The sequence below is a fragment of the Scylla paramamosain genome, chromosome 7 (assembly GCF_035594125.1).
Source record: "Scylla paramamosain isolate STU-SP2022 chromosome 7, ASM3559412v1, whole genome shotgun sequence".
In the NCBI taxonomy this organism is placed as follows: Eukaryota; Metazoa; Arthropoda; class Malacostraca; order Decapoda; family Portunidae; genus Scylla; species Scylla paramamosain.
Window position 1 is genome coordinate 7205010 of NC_087157.1, and position 9991 is coordinate 7215000.

General features: G+C 43.1%; 1 protein-coding gene across 1 annotated transcript in view; it reads right to left on the reverse strand.

Moving 5' to 3' along the window:
* Nucleotides 1-9991, reverse strand: part of LOC135102470 (uncharacterized) — a 62040-nt gene that overhangs the window by 44418 nt on the left and 7631 nt on the right. The window contains exon 4 of the mRNA XM_064007785.1: nucleotides 5326-6086. Within this exon, the coding sequence (XP_063863855.1) occupies nucleotides 5326-6086 (761 nt within the window). The remainder of the gene's footprint in view (nucleotides 1-5325; nucleotides 6087-9991) is intronic.

The window sequence follows — 9991 nt, forward strand, 5'->3', positions numbered from 1 at the left end:
AGGTAGACAGACAGACAGACAGACACAGAGACTGACTGGCAGATTGATTAGAGTAACACCAGGCGGAGCAACATCAGCAACACACACACACACACACACACAGAGAGAGAGAGAGAGAGAGAGAGAGAGAGAGAGAGAGAGAGAGAGAGAGAGAGAGAGAGAGAGAGAGAGAGAGAGAGAGAGAGAGAGAGAGAGAGGAGCCCGTAACCTCCAGAGAATTTGTTGAAACTTCACGCTCGTTATAGAAATCCATTTGTCAGTTCTTTCCTTCCCTTCCTGTCGCGTGTAACCTTCGTGCCCTCTCCTCTCCTTGTGGCGTATATTAGCTATCCAAGTGTTATCCTGTCTGCCTGCGTTATCCATTCTGATCTAAGTACCTTGCTTATTTCAGTGTTATTCAGTTTCAGTGTTATCAGTCTGTCTTCAGTGTTATAAGGTTGTCTCAGTGTTATAAGGTTGCCTCAGTGTTATTCAGCCTGCCTCAGTGTTATTCAGTCTGCTTCAGTGTTATCCAGCCTGACTCAGTGTTGCCCAGCATATCTCAGAGTTAGTCTACCTCAACGTAACCAACCTTCTGTGCTATTCAGTCTGCCTTAGTACATCCTATCCTGCCCTTAAAGTCCCCTGGCCTGCCTCGCTACTGGCTTGCATTAAAATGGGCTTTATTTACCCTCGCTGACGGCTTTGTCTGTTTTGTTTACCAAATGACAATAGCATCTGGTTTCCTTCCTACCTTCCTTCCTACCTCGTTCCTTCACCCGCGTCCTCGTTTCGACTCACTTTCTCCTACTGCGCAGAAAGCGACCGCTTGCAAAATAGATTCAAGGTGTAAGAAAGGAAGAAAAGCAAGGCAAGAAGGAAGGCAGGAGGGGAGGGAGGCATATAATAGAGAGGAAATGTAAAAAGAAATTAAAAAGGGAAGGGGTACAAAACTGTATATAAAAAGATAGGAGATAAGTAACGGGGAGTGATAGTAAAGAATAAAGAAAATAAAAATGAGCGAGAGAAAGAGGAAAAATATGGAGAGAGACAAAGAAAAGAAGAATAAGGAGAAAGAGGAAGCGATGAGGCAAGGAGATGAATAATAGATTTGCCAGAAGGAACGGAGAAAGAGAGTGGAGAAAGAGAGTGAAGAAATGGAAGTTAAGATGATGAAAAGAATGAAAAAGGAATGAAGGAAAAAGGAACGGAAAGATATGTGGAGACGAATTAGAAGAAAATCTGTCGGCAAAAGACAGTAAGAAATATGAGCAAGAGAAGAAGAGAATTGATTAACTGCTTGGTAGTTTTGTGTAGCAGGAAAGAGGAAATAATGACACAAGGGTTGGAGAAAGGAAGCAGTTAAGGACGTAAAGAAATTATGGACAAAGAAGAAGAAAAGCAAAAAGAGAAAACAAGAAACGCAGTGAAGGACTGAAGAGATATGACGATAAAGGACAAAAAAAGCAAAATAAAAGGAAATGAAGAAAAGAAGAAAGACAAAGGAAATGAAAAACGATAACTCAAGGAATAAAGAAAATGTGAAAGAGAAAAATCAAGAAAAATATCTGGACGATTTAAGAGGAAAAGGACAAAGATCTGAAATTAGAAATGCCAAGAAAAAGGCGGAGCAATAAAGAGAAATCAAGGAGCGAAAAAGAAAAAAAAAATAGAGAAAGGAAAGCAAGACAATTAGTTGGAAAAACATCCTAACATGAAAAAGGGAAGAAAAATTAAAAACGATAAATTGGAGGTAAAAAAAAATGTGATGAGGGAAATAAATAAGAAGAGATTACAAGTGGACTGTTGGATGAGAGAAAATGAGAAACGGAAGGGGTAATTATTTATTTTTTTATTATTTATTTTTTTCATACCACCTAGAGCAGAGAAGCAACTCACAGCCGGAACACAGAGCAGCCGCCTCACTGAGATAACAGAACGACACTGTATAAAGAGACCCCCATTAGGACCCCATTACGTGACTGGAGTTTAGTCTCTCTCTCTCTCTCTCTCTCTCTCTCTCTCTCTCTCTCTCTCTCTCTCTCTCTCTCTCTCTCTCTCTCTCTCTCTCTCTCTCTCTCTCTCTCTCTCTCTCTCTCTCTCTCTCTCTCTCATAAAATGACAAGCTTAGTGGATGAAAGAAGAAACAATAGCACCATAAGCAAAAAAGGAAAATACAGAAAAAAAAATATTTGACCCAATGGTATGATTACGTTGTTTGATCTATATTATTGTCTTCATAGCAATTATATACCCAATGCCTGATGGGAATTCAAACAAAGGAAAAAAAAAGCATGCAGTTCTGTTTTCACTATCCCACTGCTCTCTGTTCCATTACATATACGATTAATATTTGATGGACGTTGGGTTACAAAACAAATTCGCCTGCCAGTATTACCAGTGTTTGATGGGTGCTCTGGTTACAAGGCGAGTCAGTAACTTTACTCTACATACGAATAGGGAATAGTAATTGTCAGCGAGTAGATTCGTTGTCAAGTATTTTGCGTGCGGTCATTACAACGCATCACCAATGTTAGTGAGGGAACAATGGAACATGCGAGTAGTTTCGAGTAGTTTTTCGAGTAGTTTTACGAGTGTACCTGTGTTTGTTTGAAGGGAGGTGGTGGGAAATGTACCGTATGAACCACTGTATGTTGGGGAGTAGGTGGAAAAAATGATTATGTGAGTATTGTTATAGGCTGTGGTTTGAATGAACAGCAAAGATCAATGGAACACTATGTGGAGGAGAGGAGCACACACACACACACACACACACACACACACACACACACACAAAAAAAAAAAAAAAAATCATATATTCAACACTGTTTTTAACTCTTACTATACGCATGTAGTGTTAATAATGTAAGCCTTTTTAAATATATATCTTTAAAGTGATGGTTAGAGTTAAATCTCTCTCTCTCTCTCTCTCTCTCTCTCTCTCTCTCTCTCTCTCTCTCTCTCTCTCTCTCTCTCTCTCTCTCTCCATTATGGCCATTAAACGTAATAGGGTGGTCTGCAATGTTTACTGTTAACGCGAAATGGCAGAGGTGATGCTCCCTAATGTTGGCAGACGTGGGGGCGAACGAGTAGCATCATCAGCCCACCAGCGCTCCACCAAGGCTAAGGAGCAAGCAGGGATTATTGCTTGAGTTGGGTAATACTCCGAGCTGCAGGAAGGAGCGCACCACCTACCCCTTTGTCTCAGTCCCTGCTATGGTTGAAGGAACGCTGAAGACTTGATCTCTCAGCATTAAATTTGCCAGCAATGAAGAACATCAAATTTTGGATAATTCTTTTGATATTTCTTTAGAGACTGGCACCTTAATGGGATTTTTTTTTTTCGTTTATTTGTTGTCCTATGTCAGTGCCTCTATTACATAAAAATGCATACCTACTTTTTGTACTTAACATGAACAATTGTCAATAATGCGTCTAAACAGTTACGAATGTTAGTTTTCCTACATGATCTTACACTCAGGAAGAAAAGCAAGGGAAGAAAGAAGGTAGGAGGAGAGGCGTAGAGAATCAGAATTTACAGGAACGGAAATACAAACAAGAAATGATGGCTGATTCCGCTGTGATCTGAGGGTGATCTGGCCAAAGAAGAAAAGAACCCACTGCAGCAGCCGATCTCCAAAGAATAGAACCAAAAGTGTTATCCAAAATTACGGAAGTGTCTTGAAATGCAGCAAGTTGTTTTCGATCTAACCACAAAATGTGAAAGACAAAAGACGTCCACAAAATTCCTTTCAAGACATCAAAATAGTAAGCACCATTGTCATTCTCGAAAGAACTTAACAACAGGGCAATTCCAAAGCGGATCCATCGCAACAAATAAACAAAAAAATACAAAAGAACTACAAAAAACAACTTATGCCTCACATTTCTCTCAATTCTGGACAAATTTCATAAGGAGAAGAAACTTTTCCCTCATATCATCCCAGTGCATTAGAGCAGACAGCCTTGCTATGCCTATAACTTTCCGAACACCACGCCGAGGCCACGAGCTGCCAACACAAAGTCGAAGATCGAGGACCAATCACCGACTCATCCAAACATTGAACTCCCTTCGGGCTGAAAATGACGGGCGATCAAGATTGGTTGGTGAGCCAATTCGAAACCTAACACAGAAATCCTAGAAAATGAGTTCCAGTATCTCAAATGTTTTCCCTTAACGAGTCACTTGAGACGGAAAGACGAGCCTCATCAAACTCTCAAAGGTTGTTAGCAGCGAGGCTTAATCTTGTCTCGCCTCCCACTACTTACCTCTGCGCAGCGGGAAGTGAAAGAACAGTGTTTTGTATTGGCTACTCTGAGAATAACCGGCAAACACTCAATAAAGTTCCGGTTCTCCTGAAAAATACCTGACTCGTAAAGAACTGGAGATCTAAATGGCAGAATGTCTTTTTCGAAGCGTGAGATAGCCAGTATGTTCTATTTGCAGGTCACTCCAGTTTTCTTTTCCCTCTTTTTTTTCAAGGTGAGAGGCATTCCGGGTCAAGACCTTGCTGAGTGAAGCGAGGCAACACAGGGAAGAGGGACACAGAAGGAGGTTAATAAGGTAACTAATCTAAGTTGTTTATTGATTCCTACGTCTTGGGGACTTCACCTCGCGCGGTCTCGCTAGTACGCTTAAGTGGCAGCGGCTCATCACTTGGAAGGCTCACCTCGTTAGGGCAATCCAGACCCTCAAGAATAAGGAGAAAAGGAAATGGGGATGATTAAAGCAGCTCCCCCAAAGTCCTGAGGAGGAGACATCCTTGGCAGTAGACTTTGGTAAGGAGTGGCCAGTTGATGACCGCTGTCAGAGAAGTCGTTTGTGTCCCAAAACAACCCGGCGACAACAATAAATAAAACCCTTTGTGGAGAGCAAAACGAAAGAGGAAAAATGTGTAAGGGTATTTTCGGTGGGTAGAGGAACGGGAGGGAAGATTGATGGGTGAGGAGGAGTGGAAGAATTGGAGAAACATTGCGTGAGGGAAGGATGGCATGTGGAAGGGTGGAGAGCTGAGGGATTTAGAAAGACGGACGAGAGGAAACCAAAGACAAGCACAAAAGGGTTAGGGAAGGTTGACGAGAACACAACAACTGATAAAAGGATAAGTGGTGATGGAAGGGCTGAAGGATCGGAGATTGATTATACGTCAAGAAGATGATGAGAAAATGTTGAGAGAGCGACTAACATGGGAGGCGCAAATGAGGCAGAAAATAGGCCATGCTTATAATAGAAGGTAACAAAAGAAACAGCAACAAAAGCGTTAGGTAACGATGTGCAGGAATGACTAATCAAAAGTGAAGCAAAGTTTAATCCTTAAAAAAAATTGTCTTGTGTGGCACCGTTACAACTAGGATCATATGGCGACGAATTATAAAATTGCATGAATATACTAATAATGTTAAAATGAAAGTGAAAGTTACAAAAAACTGGATATCATTCAAATTTAAAACAATAAAAATAAATAAATTAATACATAAAGACTCATACCTGTCGTTGGAGTCTATCCTGAAGCTGTGGAAGCTGGAGCGGGACCCCCAGGCTGAGAGGGACGCCTTCACACTCGGCGGCAGGTCAAGCATGTCCCGCACCTCTATCACCTCCTCCGTCTCGGACCGCGGCATCCTCGCCTTCTTGTGCCACCTCACAGCCTGCGCCCCCCGTCTCTTGGAGCCCGGGTCAGCCACGGCGGCATATTCCCCCCGGGAGTCACCCACTTTCTTGTCATTCGAATCATTGCTGTACGTGTCACTCCCTCCAGACTCGGGCCCCTCGGATTCACTTCTCTCACTTCTCTCCGTGTCGCTTTCTTCCGTGTTTTCTCTCTCCGTCTTGCCGCGCGGTGCCTCTGTTCCCTCCGTGGTGCCGCCTCTATCACCGCCCTCCGAGCTGTGGTGCCTTCCTGTCGCCTTCGTGGGCCTGCGGGCGTTTACCGGCGCGAGGTCGGGGTCATCACGGGCCTTATCACGCTCCTTCCGGCACTGTCTCGCGTTTATTTCCTTATATGTTTGTTGGGATATTTTTTTCCTTGTCTGTATCACGACGTTGTCTTTTTTGCCCTTAGGGACACAAGGACACACCAGGCACGCGACCTTGTGAGGGTCTGTCACTGGCAGCAAGACAACAAGTGGGTGTTTATACATACAAGCGCACCTAAATAAACAAACACACCTACACACACACACACACACACACACACACACACATGAGAGCCGCCAGTACTAAGAAGCAAGAAATATTCGTTTGCCAAACATTAACGAAGCCTTGCCTTGTCACGCTATATTTAGAAGTGGACGCGTCGCCCTCACTGAACCCACGGAGCGAACCAAACACACACCGCTGGTCACAACTCCCACGAACATAAATGGAAGCATACCGACTAGACTATGTGAGAACAAAAGAAAACATCAATGTGTGTGTGTGTGTGTGTGTGTGTGTGTGTGTGTGTGTGTGTGTGTGTGTGTGTGTGTGTGTGTGTGTGTAATCTGTGGAGTATTATGAAGAGTGCCTACCAAGGAGGAAGAGGAGGAGGAGGAGGAGGAGGAGGAGGAGGAGGAGGAGGAGGAGGAGGAGGAGGAGGAGGAGGAGGAGGAGGAGGAGGAGGAAGAGGAGGAAGAGGAAGAGGAGGAGGAGGAGGAAGAGGAGGAGGAGGAGGAAGAGCAAGAGGAGGAGGAGGAGGAGGAGGAGGAGGAGGAGGAGGAGGAGGAGGAGGAGGAGGAGGAGGAGGAGGAGGAGGAGGAGGAGGAGGAGAAGGAGAAGGAGAAGGAGGTTGAGGAGGAGGAGATAAAAGTAAAAGCTGATGACAAAAATATACTAAAGGTGGTGAAAGGGACTACAGCGAAGGGGGAGCCTTGTAATTTGTCTTCTTCGAGACGTCGAGAGAGAGAGAGAGAGAGAGAGAGAGAGAGAGAGAGAGAGAGAGAGAGAGAGAGAGAGAGAGAGAGAGAGAGAGAGAGAGAGAGAGAGAGAGAGAGAGAGAGAGAGAGAGAGAGAGAGAGAGAGAGAGAGAGAGAGAGAGAGAGAGTCGATTAATTACAGATGAAACGATGAATGAAAAAAATACACGAAAACAAAGCGAATGATTAATGAAAAAATAAATAAATAAATAAATAACGTTCCCGACATTCTATAATAACTTAATACCACGACCAATAAATAAATAAACGGAAAAAAATAAATAAGGCAAAACCAATAACACTCGAAACGGAAGCAGATAAAAAGATGAAAGGATAACAAATTAAAACTCCACTAACATATACAGAATCGACATGAAAGTAAACACAAACAAGAAATGACTGAATCCGCTCTGATCTGAAAACTTATAATGACTGGGAGTTGGATCTTGTTAAATTGAATTCCTGGTCCGTATCTGAAGGAGGCGAGGGAACTAACACGAGCATCATTAGGTTGTTAGAGGAAAGAGCACGAGGGAAGAAAATATCATCCACTGGCGAAGGAGAGGGAAGTATTAGGTGGCGTGGGGATATAAGGAAAGGTTATAAGATTTCTTTTCAGAGAGGAAGAGGAGGAGGAGGGGGAGGAGGAGGCAGCGGCGGGAAGTAAGAGGTAAAGGAGAAAAAGAGGATGTGAAAGGGAAGGTGGCTTGTAATAATGTCCAGGGGAAATTATGGAAAATAGTTTGAGGTAATGTATGGCAAAGAAAGGAGTGTGGGTGACGTAACGGAGGTTAATCGTGATACATGGAGAAAATAATGAAGGAAATGAGGATGCGTGACAACAGGAGCACGGTCACTGGAACATTTTCTCAAATTCTTCAGTTTTTGGATCATTCTTTAGGCCTTTTTTTTTTATTTAAGAACTAGCACCTTTATATATATATATATATATATATATATATATATATATATATATATATATATATATATATATATATATATATATATATATATATATATATATATATATATATATACATTTCAGCACTCCTAAGGCAGCTACCGCTCTCATAAAAAATAACTCCTAACAAACCAAATGCTTATGTTGAAGTGTTACATAACAAGCAGATATTAATTAGTTCCTCTACCAGACTACAACAAAAACAGTACCCACCACGCCACACCACACACCACACCACACCACACACCACACCACACCAGTCTTTTCCAGTACCAAATATTACCGCACGATTTAAGTGCTGACAAGGCTTTATACTATCAGGGACCTCTGTGGTGGGAGTGAGCTGGTTACTTTATAAACGACGAAAAAAACAGCAAAGAAAACGGAAAGCATATTACATCCCTTATCGCTTCATGGGCAAGGGTGTGTGAGGAAGGTCCCAGGTAATTCTTACCACACTTTTAATTCCACAAGAGCCTTTCGTAGTTTGTAATGCTAACAAGGCATGTGAAGGGTCAAAGGTTTGGGTTAATTATATGAGAGAGAGAGAGAGAGAGAGAGAGAGAGAGAGAGAGAGAGAGAGAGAGAGAGAGAGAGAGAGAGAGAGAGAGAGAGAGAGAGAGAGAGAGAGAGAGAGAGAGAGAGAGAGAGAGAGAGAGAGAGAGAGAAAGCGAGAGACAGACAGACAAAAAGACAGAGAAATCAAAACTTAATAAAAAAAAAACAAGTCGCCTTATTTGTCGAGCTGGCTTAACGTGGGACAGCGGCAGGAGATATCAAGAGGAACAGAGCCAAGGGGAGGTGACTAGAGACTGAGAGAGGGACAGGAGAGAGACAAACCGAGTACCAGAGGATTGAAAAATAAAGAGAGGGATGCTGGGGCTCGAGGCAGGTGGAGAGGCAATTTCAAGGAAGCGTGCTAAAGGATGACGAGTTCTTAACACATAATTTATTTTCTCACAAGCGCAAACCGAGACACCTTATTTGTGATTACTTGCCTTCCTGCACACCTGAAGGAGAAAGGAGGGAGAAAAGGAAAGGAATGTTAGAAGAGTGGACGCTAAAGAGAAAAGCCAAGGGAGTGTTAAGAGAAAAGGAAAAAAAAAAGGTAGGAAGGCGAGAATAGAAGGATGAATGAATGAATGAATGGATGAATGAATGAAGAATGGAAGGAAGGAAGGAAGGAAGGATAAATGAATAGATGAACAGATGGATGGATGGATCAATGAATGAATGAATGGATCAATGGATAAATGAATGAAAAGGGAAGAGTAAAGAGTGGAAGGAACGGAAGTGCAGGAAGCAGAAGGGATGGAGGGAGAGAGGGAGGGGGGAGGAGGAGAGGGAAAAGGGGAAAAAAAGAAACTAGGGCAAATCGCGGCAGAGGAGGGGAGAATGAGAGAAGTGCTACATAAAAGGGAGGGAGTGGTGAAAGGGAGGCATAGAAAAAAAAAAGAAAAAAACGAGTAGGGGAGAAGAGAAGTGAAGGAAGGAAGGGACCATAAAGTAAGATAAGACACAAGAAAGAAGGAAGCGAGAAGGAAATGGAGAAGAAGGAAAGGAGAACTAACAATATCTACGATCGTCATTTTTTTTTTCTCTGGACGAGCGCAATGCAAATACAGTAAATATGACGACAGAAAGGCGTGGCGCTTCCTGGGACGGAGGCTCCAAAAGCGACTCAGATGTTTGTTGTTGTTATTGTTGTTGTTGCTATTGTTGTTGCTGGGATGTTTGCTGATGTTAATGTTTGTGGTGGTGGTGGTGGTGTTACTGTTTTTTGGAACGTTTGTTGTTGTTTATATAGTTGTTATTGTTGTTGTTGGTGGTGGTGGTGGTGTTTGTATTGGTGCAAGTGGTGGCGGCCCAGACATGTTGGTGTGTTTGGATTCACCACAAAATATTCATGCAACAAAATTCAGCACGCAGGGCTGGGACAAGAGTGAGCCAGCCGCCTGTCCACGCCCTCATCCTCCTCCCCTTCGTGCGGCAAAAGTGGGCCATCAAGGGGCACTCTCCAGCAGGCAGCTTGGCACTACTTGCACGGTGGCCTCTCTCTCTCTCTCTCTCTCTCTCTCTCTCTCTCTCTCTCTCTCTCTCTCTCTCTCTCTCTCTCTCTCTCTCTCCATTTCAATATTTGAACAGAAAATACTGCAA